General features: G+C 32.4%; 1 protein-coding gene across 4 annotated transcripts in view; it reads right to left on the reverse strand.

The window, feature by feature from the left end:
• The window catches only part of LOC8267533 (callose synthase 9), a 45720-nt gene that overhangs the window by 8332 nt on the left and 23418 nt on the right, over positions 1-13970 (reverse strand). For all 4 annotated transcript variants that reach the window (XM_048379479.1, XM_048379478.1, XM_048379477.1 and 1 more), the window contains exons 28-42: positions 13823-13943; positions 10920-11017; positions 10743-10833; positions 10486-10646; positions 10285-10394; positions 9653-9787; positions 8410-8478; positions 8154-8331; positions 6179-6293; positions 4530-4649; positions 3394-3509; positions 3228-3311; positions 3028-3140; positions 425-477; positions 167-343 (exon numbers count right to left, since the gene is read on the reverse strand). In XM_048379479.1, coding sequence (XP_048235436.1) covers positions 167-343; positions 425-477; positions 3028-3140; positions 3228-3311; positions 3394-3509; positions 4530-4649; positions 6179-6293; positions 8154-8331; positions 8410-8478; positions 9653-9787; positions 10285-10394; positions 10486-10646; positions 10743-10833; positions 10920-11017; positions 13823-13943 — 1741 coding nt within the window. The remainder of the gene's footprint in view (positions 1-166; positions 344-424; positions 478-3027; positions 3141-3227; positions 3312-3393; positions 3510-4529; positions 4650-6178; positions 6294-8153; positions 8332-8409; positions 8479-9652; positions 9788-10284; positions 10395-10485; positions 10647-10742; positions 10834-10919; positions 11018-13822; positions 13944-13970) is intronic.

A 13970-nucleotide genomic window follows, 5' to 3' on the forward strand; every position in this document is an offset into this window, starting at 1 on the left:
CCATAAACAAGTACACACCAGTCCATCAATTGTATGAAATTAGCATGCTTGTTATTAGCTCATACATGTTTCATTTGTTTATGATTCTGATAATTAACTGCTGAAAAACATCAATCTCCATTTTATCAACCATAATATCATGCCTAAAGTTAGAGTAGTTACATACCATTGTACAGAAATAATACCCCACAGTAGTGAAGTAAAACGACATCATTCGAAAGAAATCAAAGAGCTGCCCAAGCCTGTAAATGTCCCGACTAAGAACTTGCTCCCCATTGCCACCTGCAACTTTTCCTTCAAATAGAGCAATCTGATTGAGACCAACATCTCGTCCTTTGCCAACCTGTAAATTGGAATCAGGTTTTACAATTTAGATTCCAAGTAATATACCAAATAGATAACAAATGAAAACAAGAAAAAATACCTGAATATACTCATGGTGAGTAATATTTCCTTGGCGCAAAGTTGAATTGAACCCTGCATGGAAGTCAAAAGTCACAACTCTTAATCTTTGAGAAAATGAAAAAGAAAGCACAGTGTTGTTCTTTCATTTCCTTCTAGAGTTTCTTAACTAAAGAAGTTAGTCTTATGTGCATATGGACCAAAACAAGCAGTTTAAAAGCTTCTTCAATCACTGAAAAAAAGGGACTACCCAGCTTTTCGCTTCAAATTAAAATTTCAAGCACTTGTTACTTTTAAAAATGGTTTGATAACTTAATATAGGCCAAACTCAAATATTTCAGTTAGTCAAAAACCACTTAAAATGGTAAGTCAAAATAATTAATTTAAAATTTCTACTTAGAACGCTACATATTGGTTTCTTCAATGATTATTTGACTTTTACTCCCTTAATATATTCTTAATATACCATAAATTATTATTGACTATTATGCTCTTGTTTTATATATTTAGGATGACGTCAAGTCATCATGCCCCTTATGCCCTAGGCGAGACACATGCTACAATGGCCGGGACAAACCCGCCGCCGTGATCCAATGAGAATAGATAAGAGGGACATTAGCCCGCAAGAGTAAGCTAATTCCAAAAACCCGTCCGCAATTCGAAATGCAGGCCGACACTCACCTGCATGAAGCCAGATTTTTTATTTTTATTATATAATTATAGTTTCCAATTCCTATTAAGTAATTTCAAATATAATTTGACGGCTAAAAAATGTTATGTTTTTCAGTATTACAATTATCAAATAGATTGATTAGATTCAGAACTTAAGATTCAATGTATTAGATTATTCAATTTTACCAAACGCCAAGGAAAAGAGCATTTATAGTAAAATCATAAACATTTATTAAAGAGACACCAGCTGCAGTCAATTTTCTAGCACCTAAATCATAGACACTCTAGTTAATGATTTACGGGTTTTAAAGTCTTGATTAACATAGTGGCGCAGTGAATTTTTTAAAGTCTTCTTTTTCAAGAAACAGCTTGATGTCAAACCAAATTTGAGTATGGTTTCTTTGCCACAAAGAAATTGTTCGCTAAGTTAGCTAGGGCACAAATCCTTCTTTAAAAGGAAGTTCTTTAATTCTTCATTAAATTATCATTTCTGTACAAGGTTTCTATAGACTTTGTATGATGTCAATCCATAGTCTGATGGGTGTATTAAACCCAACGCTCCAAGTGTCATATGCTTGGAGAGCCTTGTTTGATGCTGAATTCTTCCTATCTCTCTGTTTTTCTTTTTCTTAAGAATAATTTCAATCTACAAGACCAACCTAAGAAAGTAAGGCTTTTCTCATATCAGTTACACTCAATCATGGCCACAAAATGTTAAACTGTATCAACATACTAATGGCCAAGCAAAACGCATGCTACAAGACTACAACAGGTAATACTTGTCTTATAGTAAAGTTATTTCTTTTAAAAGAAAGAGTTCACAACCCATTTTCGAGGTGCATATCTCTTGTACATAAAAATGCTAATAAAAGTTATAAACACAAGAATTGTAAATTCAAAATTTGAAAGGAAAATTCTGCATGGCATAAATCAGAAGTTTGATAGCCAGTTACTTTTCCTAAAAGAAACTCCTGTGGAGAGCCAAAACCACTTTATGGTCAATTGGATGACAGTCATGAAGAATAACGAGGGAAAATTTAAATTCTATGAGTTGAGAAGGCTATGAGGTTTCTTTGTTAGATACCCATTTTGTTTGCTGGGATGTCTAGTGTTAAGATTGTGGAAGGTTTAGGTTTAAGAGTAGAGTGTGTTTTGGGGATTCAAAGACCAGATAATGTGAATTTAACGTGAATTCATGTATTAGATATCTAAATATGGTATTAGTTTATTACTATTGGTTTCTTAGAGTACTTCTGAGGATTTTTGTTTATTCAATTGGTGCTTGATAAGAAAGAGAGGAGCTAAGTTTGTTGGTATTCTGGAAGGTCTTGGAGAAAATGATGCCAGTATCTGTGAAAATCATGTTTGGTGCTCCACCTTATTTTTGCATGCAACTAAATGATGATTTTTCTGAATTGTTCATTTCCATCCAAACAAATGCTGCCAGGAGATTTGAGCAATCTAATATATTACAATAGGTTTCCCAGTACAAAGCAAGACTCGATTGCTTTATATGTTTGCGGCAGCTGGTTTCTGATAGATATGAGACCTTCGGTTTCTTTTTAATGTTGGACAATGTGGAGGTTCAAATTAGAGTTCACTTAGCAGTTAGTTTCAAGAGTTTTTGTTTCATCAATAACCAGTTGAATTCAGGAATAATACCCAATATGCTTCATTTTTTGGATAAATCTGACTGTCTAACCTAAACTAGACTATAAACTGATCAGTCTGAAATGCCGTTCTCATCCTTTTCTGTAACAGGAGGGTGGTGGGTGTGGTGGTAAACCACGGAGGAAGAGATTAAGTAATTCATTAACCTATATGCAATTCCCGTTCAAGTCCATATAAAAATGGGCTCAAGATTAATCAGTTTTTAGATAACCCAATTATAATAAGAGTTGAAAGAAAAAAAGAAAGAGAAAAAGAGAAAGGTTCTTTCTCAAATAATCATGCCTGCATATATATCTTCACTAATGTTGATAACTCGAGAAGCCTTGCTGATACCACCCCGTGTTATATGGAACACTCTATCAAAGACATCAGGATGACCATAATGCATACGGACTCTGCATTTTGCATAAAACTCAACATCAATTATCCTGAGCTTTATGATATTAATCTACCAATTCCCTTGCATGAAAATGTAGGCTTACTTCAATGGATTAGCCAGAACACGCTGACCAAGAGTAACAAAGCTAGTTTCCTGATTTGACATAAAGGAGGCCAAGGAAGAGACACTGCAAAATAAAAGTCAATTCATAAGCCAAATTAAAATAGGTTCAAAATAAAGAGAGAATACAAGTCTCCACAGAAACATACCTTCCTGTAAAGACATGTTCTCGAACACCAAGAATCGTTGGAGGATGAATACCATGATCATGATGAAATTCTTCCAGAAGATTTCTCATCTTCAAGGCTTCCTCAAAATAATTATCCTACAGTTATGATATTAAGCATCATTATTACATCCAAAATTAGTTCTCAAGAAGGAAAATGGATATGTAATACACACTAACACTCACATTGATACTGTCTCAAAGTGCGGAAAATTAAAAATAGAAAATTAAGGCAACTACTCCATTCCCCTCTCTTTTTCCAAGAGAAAAAAAAAAAAAAACACAATTTCTCCCAGATCTTAAAAACAACTCAATGTCTTTCTTGGCAAAAGGACTGCAGGAAAATATGCAAGTAATCATCACCATGTTATCAATTGAGAAATCAGTTTGTTAACATACAAGTGAGCAAATGCTCATGTGAAAAACAGGGATGCAGTTAAATGGAAAAGACAACTTGAGCTTAATTTTGATAAGTTATTTTCTTCTTATAAGCTTTTCCATTTAAAAACATTCTGGAACTCCAATTTAGCATCTTCTGATTTAGGAAGTGAAAATTTTGATAGTGCTCATCCTTGCTGACCAGGTAGTCTCTAGACTTGCCTATATAGTTAGCCACTTCCTAAGTCTAATACTAAGAATACTAGTATATTTGGCTTGGAGGGATATATCCCTAGTGCTGTATCTACTCTCGGACTCCTCTCTGTATTCTTATTTCCCCTCCATGGCTTTCTCCTTGAACTTCACACTCACTACAACTTAATATTACAATTCTCTCCACTGGACCACCATCCCACAAGTCCCTTATCCAACCTACAAATCCAAGCCTGTTAACGTGCAACAAGCACACGAGGAGATATAAATTTAAACCTGGCCTGTATCAGTTTGGTAGAATGCTGAAGCTACGACATAATAATGATAATATACTGTTTGCAAGTGTCTAAAGACAAGGTTAAAGAGTGGTCTTTCAATTAGCATATAAAACTCTTTTCTTTTTTCTCCACTTTCTTGAAATATTATATTTACTCTCAACGCTATACTTTATAATCTTAACATCTTTTAGCTTGCGTCCAAGCTATAATTGTTTAGAGAACCAAGTTAATTCAGAAAGCAATCAGTTACCTGATTCATATCAATAGTCTGAACTGCGTTTCCACGAGTAAATACAATCGCATGGTTTTGATTCTCAGGTTTTCCTTCTCCAAGCTTAGGATTTCCAGGCAACTTTATAGAGTAAATTTCCTGCAAATCGAATATTTAAAATAAATGAAAGAAAATTAGGAAAGGGACTCAATATTCTGAAATTAATGAACTGAAGAATTGCAATGGACAAAGCGTAGCTAGAAGTAACAGCATAGTCAAAAGAAAACACCTAATCTCAATGAGCCAGCAAACTATAACTTGAAGTAAGACACTAAAGCAGATAATAGAAAGTTACAGGAAAATAGGACTACAGACTAGATTAAAAGCCACCACAGCAAAAGCAATAGAACATGTAATAAGATGCAAGAAAACTTCATATTTTGTGAAGTTTCTATGAAGTTAATTGCCCATGTTATGCTATTAAAGTGCAAATATTAACTGCTATTGTGCTTTACTTAATTTCATTTATGACTAAATTTGTTGAAAGTGAATGAACATTTTTCCAAACATTAAAAGCCTATTCGCTATTGCTATTAAATTCTGCTGCTGTTGTTTTCAAAAGCGTTGATCGTAAAAGCTAATGACAAAAATTATTTATTGTCTGGTAATAAGATCCAAATAAAATGACCAAAAAAAAATCGCTACATTTATAAAATATCTGGTAATTCTTTTTATAAATATTAAATTTCTCATGATTAATACCCACTAACAATTCAATAATTTAATTTAACAAATATTAGCATGATAAAGTAATGTGTTTGAAGTGCTGCTGTAATAAAAAAGATAAAAAAAGAAGTACATTGAATTAGATTTAATATTAAAAGATCACATGCCACTGAAAATTAAAATAAAAAGAAAACTGACTATACACATATAAAATTATAAATAAGTAAATTACAAAACATTAAATAATATGCCAATTAGAAAATTTAAAGAAGTTGTATTTAATAGAATGTTTGTAAATTGTAAATATGTTTAAAAGTAATAGGGATTTTTTGCCCATCTAAAGTTTCAAAAACTGCTTTTCCATAATTCTCCAAAACTCAATTTGCAGAAAGCATCTACATTAATTCTTTTCCAATTTGGAGACGATAAAACACAGTTGACTTTTATCCAAACACCTTAAAAAAAATACTTTTGGGCCCAATCCTCTTTTTTACCTCGTCCAACCTCAATGCCAGGAGGCCTCGAAGTAACATGGTCATTTGATGATGGTCTAGATTGAAATGAAAACAAGCTTCAATGACTGAGAATTATTGGTCTAGTATCTCTTTAGTCTATTTCTGGGCATCATTTAGTACTTTCTAGGCCTTTAAGAGTTTTATAGTCATCATTATACCAAAAATTAGATGCTGTTAAAGAATTTTATAACTTTAGGATTGAGGCAGATTTTGGTAATTTCTGGCTTTGCTGGCATTTCAGGTCCCAAAATTAAAATCTATGTTGGGTTCAATTCATAATAGATCCCAAAATCAGTTTCATAGTTTTATAATGCATTTCCCTTGCTCTTTCTGTAGGGATGCTGTCAGAGTTTCCATGACTTGAATCAGAAACCTCCTAATCACAAAGAAGGAAACCCCCACAGTGCACCCAAACTTGCATAGAATAAGAAGACAAAAAAAAGTGACCTTGTCTTTCCCATTGATATCAGCCTTCACAAGCTTAGAGTAAAACTCTCTCTGTACGTTGCCATCCTTTAAAGTTTCAATGTCATCAATGAAAGCAACACGAAGAGCTTCATTTCTGCCAATACAAGTGGATGAATAATTATGTTAAGCACATAGCACAACTAGAAAGTTCTCCAGTAGAGGGAACATTGCCTCATAAAAATTCTTGATTTAAACCCCAAGTGTGTGTGTGTGTATATATATATATATATATATATTAGTTTTTACTCCAAGTGCATTGCACATGAATATTAATTGTTGGACTCGTTATAATAAATTTATTGCATATATTCTTTCTTATATAATTCTTGTATACATTAATTCGAGAAAGAAGATTTTACTTAGATTCGTTATTATATTTCATAAAATGAAAAAGATATATTTCATCTCATTATAAGATATCTTGATTTTATTTGTTATTTTAAAAATAAATTAATAATAAATTAAACTTTAGTTTTTATAATACCTCATAAATTTCAGTGTAATTATATATCTTATTTAAATATAAATTTTTAATTTCACAAATAATCTATTAGAAATGAAAATATAGCTTAAATGAAAATAAAATCAAGCAAATTTAGAATTGATATTTTATAATTGTATAGCCTTTTATAAACATTCTTGGATATGAATAAGCCAAATTTTATAAATATCTTACAAATTTTTCCTTAATTTTGTAATAATTTTGTCATCATTTAAAATGAATTTCTTGCTTTTACTAATAAAGCTTTCTCTTTTATTTTTAAAATATTTAGTAAAGTATAAGATTATTAATTCTTTTTTTATTTTTACTGAAATCATGCCAACAAAAAACTTAGAAGTTATAACAAAAGTAATAACTTTAACTGTTCAAACATTATCATAAATATTAATCTTATGATACATAATTTTTTTCATATAATTCACGAAATAAGATTATACTTAAACTCATTTTATTATTTTTATAATTCATAAATGTTTCTCAAAGAAAAAGAAGGTTTAAAAAAATAGATTAACCATAGCATGCATAATTTGTAGCTAATACTCACACGTGGAAAGTCTAGCTCTAGTATATAATAAATAAAATGACAAAAACTCATTTTATACAGCTAAGAGAAAATATATACAAATAAAATGAATAAATAACTCTAACTGAATTAGTTTTAAAATAATCATTAGATTATTAAGGGAAAAATTATTTCATGTTTTTCTTTGTAATTAATAGTTCAATCAAATCAATTTCATGATTCATTCTTTATATCTAATTATCTCAAAGTACTGATTTTAGATTTTTTTTATATTTCTTAAATTAATATTTACTCTAGATGAATTAATTGCTTATTAATAAGTCACAAGCTCACAATCAAAATCATAAAGATAAATATAAAACTCGTTATAACATGGCCTTTGCCACAAACCTTAATAATAAGAAGTGGGTGTTTTGCATTAATGTCCTCTCTTTGTGCTCTTCATTCTTTTTTTCATTATTTTATTATAAATTATGTAGTCTGTATTAAATACTTTATTTTTACCTATAATAAAAACAAAAAAATATATTATAATTTTTTAGTGTCATACTCTATAAAAAGTCTATCCCTATATTACTACTATTTTTTATCTTTTCCATTAAATTATACTAAGTTAAAAGTACTTATTTTATATTATTTTATATCTCTTATTAATTATTAATAAAAGTATACTAGAGTTAGGATTCAGCTAAGAGTTTTTTTAATCCTACTACTATTATTCTTTAATAATTAACTAATTATTAACTCAATTAACAAAAGACTATATTAACCAATTTTAATAGACTAGTATACAAGGACGTCTTAATAAATTTGCTTGTATCCCTCCGTTCATACTTTTGTATATGTTATGATTATATATGTTATGATATGATATGATATGTTCATAGGAGAAGGGAGAAAGAAGGTAAACAAGGACGTAGGTAACTCACCTTTGCATGAGCAATGCAATATCAGCTGCCTCAGGTTTTTGCTCCTCTTTCTGTTTTCCATATATTTGACATGTAACAACATATGTAAACTTCAGATCAACCTGAGCTCGTGCCTCAGGAGACAACTCAAAGCCCCCAGTGTCAGTTGCATCATTATTTGAAATTACAGCTTCAACATCTGATACCAGCAGGAAAGTTAAGATGATCGAAAATACGAAGAACAGAAAAACAAAGTTGAAAATACAGAAGCCCTAACCTCCAGCTGTTGCTCTTTCCAAATAGCTTTGAAGCATAAGAGCTTTTCTATAGTACATCATCCCACGAACTGGAAATACAAATTATAATTCAGAAAAATATCTATAAACATACTTTCATGCTTTGGTTAACTAAATCTCCATAGTAAACCAGGCAAGGCCCAACATGACCATCCCACATGGTATAAATTAATCGAAGTTAGTGCAACAAAACAAGTTGTACTTCCACCATTCTCTTCATATCAAATCAACCAAGATTAGAATACCTAAGGAAAGCCGTAAGCTCAGTTACATAAATATTCACACTACTATTGGTTGTAATTCTCGTGTGTGTGTATGTGTGTATGTGCCTCCTTTCAGTGCAAGCCTTTCTGAAACAGAGAATAGTAACAAAGATAAATGAAACAATAGTTTAAGAAGATAAAGATTTTTCTGGTACATTTCAGTATAAAATTGCAGAGCTATAACTACAATCTGGAAAATGAACCCACATATAGGTGAAGATCAACAACAGAAGCACGATAGAGGTAAGACATAAACGTTGCAACCAATGTCCTTGACTAACACCGATTATAATAGAAAAATACTCCCTCCGACCCAGAAAGACGGTCCTTTTTTGTTCGTCCTTTTTCTAGTTGTTAGTTGAATAACTAGTGGTAAAAAATGCCCTATAAATTAAATTTCAACTTTCTTACTTCAAAATTATAAATTTTTATTGAGTAATTTTCAGTTGCAATGACGTTAAATCTTTTAATCTCAAGAAAATAGAAATTAAATAACAACGGATGAGTTGCAAGTCCAACAAAATTGATGTGAATGGTTGACACTTAAAACATCTAACAAGGGTACTTTAGTAAGTATAAAAATTAATGGTATCAACTATAAAAATATCTCTTAATCCATGTATAAATTGAAAGTGAACTATCGTTTTAGGACGGAGAGAGTAGAAGATTGCAAACCTTATGTAGTCAGAGCCCATGACCAAGAACATATACAAAGCAATAATTTTCTTACATGCAGCAACCAAATATCATTAACGATATGATTTTGCTGTTTTGTCACCCCCATTATAAGATATTAACAGCACATAGGACAGCAAGAGAAAAGAAAATAGATGGATAATACATACTTCAGGAAATACAAATAAAATGAATGTTCTCCAACAATTTGGGAAAACAAATGGAGTGACAAGAATCATTTCCCAATTAATAAACCAACAACAAGAGAGAGACAGAGACCATTTACCGGTTCTGGCCAATGTTTGACCCCTGTAAGAGGCCCAAAACCGAAGTTCAAGGATATCACTAGGACTATCAAAGAGTTCTGTGTCCAAGGAATTTTCGTCACGGCCAATGCGAGCAAGAAAGTTCTTCCACTCATCTATGGTAGAATCCAAAAAGCATTCAGGTCATGAGCAGAAGAATAAGAATACAATTCAAGTTACAATTCCAATTAGATAAAAGACTAATAAGAGAAAAGTCACAATCAAATTACGCCAGCAAGGAATATGCACCTTTTTCTGTTATAAATAATGGGAATTAAGACTGAGATTGTAAGTATCATAAAGCATAATGCAATCTCAAAGTCATCGCAAGTTGAACCAAAGATGGAAAACCACATAAAAGCTATGTTCAGAAAAGTATGGAAACTATTTTTCAGCTGACTGCCCCATCTATATGATAGAAAGAGAAATGAGAAGAAATACTGCCTAGTCTCAACAATAAAATGTCCACTACTAAGAAGGCATAGTTCAAGCACAAGTAAGCAAGCAAGCAGGTAATTATATTAGGCGAACAAACTAAGTTGAGATGCATAAAAGCACAACGAACTGCACCATCAGAAATGAAAGCATAGAGAGCAAACCAACCAGAGAATACCTGGAAATATCTTTTGGAGGTAAAATAAAATTGATATTCCATCCTCATTTTTCTTTAGAAGTTCAGCCATGCTATAAAGAACAATCTCAGAATAATATGGAGTAAACACACTGCACATTCAAAATAAAAGCCTTAGATAACTAAACACTTCGACTTTAGATATGTGTGTCTCTAGAAACAGATTAATGCACTAGGGTTAACCTGAAAGATAGCATTTCACGGACTGGCTTTGCCTCGGGCATATCCATAAAGAGGGAATTTGTGAAGAACTCCAGCCTACGTCTGGCTTCAAAATTTCTAGGAATATTTGAAGCGGATTCTTTTATGGTTAAAAGCGAATGCAATCTCTTGATTTGAGTTCTCTGCACATCTTCTCCAACTTAATAAAACTTGCATGATAACGAGAAAAGGTTTACCATTACTGAGATTTAAATAAAGAAAAGCCGGCAATAATATACCAACTCAGAATTTCTAGGCCACTTCAAGTCTGTAAATAACCGGCCTTCGGACCTTGCTTCTGATAGTAAATTCCATGTGTCATAGTGCTCCCTGCAATGTACTCCATAAGAGATATTCGAGTCGAACGTGTAACGAAAGGTTCAAGTAATAAGTGAATAAAAGCAACTTTAGCACACCTCATAATGACAGAAAAAATATCATATCGCACAACATCATAGAGATCTTGAATAGCTTTGATTGCTCCTTTTTTCAGCTCTGGTGTTTCAGGCTCTTTCTGACGATGGAATATTTGAAACACAATGAACATAGGTGCTCATCAGAAGCTTGTTAATTTCAATGCAAAGATATGTACAATAAAATTATTAGCTAGTACCATAACAAAAATGAATTGCTTTTTCTGTTAAAATTAGTTGCTATAAATTAACATGTTATCATTATATGTTTAAAGCTGGCACTCAATGGTTTTGCTGAGTTAATTCCTGGGAACGGGAGGTGTGCTCGTTCACTAGATAAGAACAGAAAATTACAAACTAAGTTAATATAGAGTAATTTCATAATTAGCAAAGGTGCAAAGGGGTCATGAAGCACATTAGCAACACGCATATACACAAAATTATTTTACAAAAGAATCAAAATTCATAACGCATTTAAATTATTATTAGCAAGTTCATAAAAGTTAAATTATAATCCAACCACCAAGATGGAAAAAAGAAGAACATGAAATTTCACTTGTTTGTGCATTTAATAAACAGTTTATTGAATAATTAAGAAACAAAGCTCATTTAAACTCCAAAATTCTTTTAAACATTTTCCATGCATGCTCCTTTTACCAGGTCATATCATCTTGTAACTTAACCAGACAGATTGTTCTCCCCTAAAGAAAAGTCAGAATCAGGACAAGGGCAGGGAAGTTTGAAGCAGAAAACTTATATCAACTTAGTGCAAGAGGCGATGCAAATTAGGGTAAGAGGAGTATATTTAAGGTGAGTGGATCCCACAAAAGGAAGGATTGGTTGCAGTTGACTCCGAGAATGATGGTCCGCAAAATTTCTAGTGCTTACAGCAATAATAACAGTAGATATGGCAAGTTCTATGGCTGTCACTCATAATTGGCCTTTGCATCAACTAGATGTCAAGAATGTTATTCTTCATGGCAATCTTCAAGAGGAAGTTTATATGGAGCAAAATCTTGGTTTTGTTGCTCAGGAAGAGAATGGGAAAGTTTGCCGTCTTTGAAGTCCCTGGGAAAGTTTGTCATCTTCGAAGTCCCTGTATTGTTTGAAACAACGTCTGTGTACTTGGTTGGGCGAATTTAGTCAAGCAGTTGAAAGGTTCAGAATGAAGAAAAGCAAATCTGATCATCATGACTGTTATAAACAATCTGAGAATGGCATTATATGTTGTTGTATATGTTAAGCATATTGTCATTAGTGGGACTGATACTTCAGGTATTTCATCTCTTGCATCCTTTCTTCACAGCCAGTTTCGTAAAAAACATTTAGCGATACTAAAATACTTCTTAGGCCTTGAGGTAGTAAGAAGTAAGAAAGGAATTCTTTCATATCTGTTAGAAGTTGTATTTATCCCACATCGTTTGGTTACTAGATTGTTATAGTGTATATAAGTAGATTGGACACCCTCTTCCTATGAGCTAGCTTTTGGGGATGAGTTCTACTCAAGCCCATTTATCATGGTATCAGAGCTGGCCTTTTGTCTGCGACGGTGGGTCTGGACCTGGCCCATTTGCATATCACGCTAAGCGTGAGGGAGGGTGTTAGAAGTTGTATTTATCCCATATCACTTGATTACTAAGTTGTTATAGTGTATATAAGTAGATTGGGCACCCTCTTCATTTGAGCTAGCTTTTGAGAAAGAGTTCTATTCAAGCCTATTTATCAATATCAAAGAAAAATATGTGCTTGGTTTATCATTTGAGATAGGAAAATTGAGGGCTAAACAATGTAGTACTCCAATGCTACCTAATTTGCAACTCATAATAGATGGTGAATTGTTTGAAGTTCCTGAGAGACACCTGACATGGAATCTAGTATAGAAAGCATGGTCGTGGTACTAAGCTTGAGTGTTTTTCAGATGTTGATAGTTAGGACCCAAGAAAGATCGAAGATCTAATTCATGATATTGTGTATTTGTTGGAAAGAAATTTAGTCTCATGGAAGAGTAAGCAGCAGAATTTAGTCTCACGTTAGAATGCAGAATCAAAATGCAATGCACAGTTTGTATGAAATAATGTAGATACATCATATTTTGACTAAGTTAGGCTTTAAGATTTCAATTCCAATCAAATTGTGGTGTGATAATCAAACTGCTCTTCATATTGCTTCGAATCATGTATTTCATGAATGAACTACGTGCATTGAAGTTGATTGTCATTTTGTTCTTGAGAAAATTCAGCAAAGTTTGGTTTCCATAAGATATGCGAAGACTGGACAACAATTAAGAGATATTTTCACGAAAGTTCTTAATGGAGCTCGGGTTGACTATCTGTGTAACAAATTGGGCATGATTAACATTTGTGCTCCAGCTTGAGGAGTGTTACATCCTGAATATACATGTTAGGAAGTTCGATTAATTAGTTCTCCTTCCTTGTATAGGATTGTATATTCTTTCCTATAATAGAATTCGTATTTTGTGTATATATACATACTATTATAGTGCATGAAATAATATTGTTTTCTCCCATTTTCTCTCTAATTACACCACTAAAAGTCTCGAGGAGTGATGAGAGTTGATATTTTTCTCAGGTACAAAAGTAGTTGATAACATGTAAAGGAAAAAAGTATTCTTGTTACGATGTATTGTGTTTGTAAATCTTTCCAGATCAATGTAATCTTGGATAACAGCCATGCTTATGTAAGAGCAGTTTAGCAAAAGAATTGAGCAAAACATGGTGGATAGTTTCAGTAGTTGACAGAACTTGTAACTTTCTTGTATTTATATCCTTTGCAAACTTATCAAGGAATTAGGGAGAAGATTTATTCAGTTATGCTCATTGTTTTCGTCTTGTTCTTTACTCTACCATATCACAAATACCTAGGACAAGAACAGAAATAAGACATACCAGAATCCCCATTAATGCAGTTACACGAGTAATAACCAGTGGCAGCTTATTTAGCTGAAAGTCAACATGAATACTTCTCTTCTTAATACTTTCTTGAATGTCGCCATATACCCTCTCAACCCTGAGGTGGGGAGAACAATGCAAAACT

Source organism: Ricinus communis, chromosome 9 (genome assembly GCF_019578655.1).
Source record: "Ricinus communis isolate WT05 ecotype wild-type chromosome 9, ASM1957865v1, whole genome shotgun sequence".
Lineage (NCBI taxonomy): Eukaryota > Viridiplantae > Streptophyta > Magnoliopsida > Malpighiales > Euphorbiaceae > Ricinus > Ricinus communis.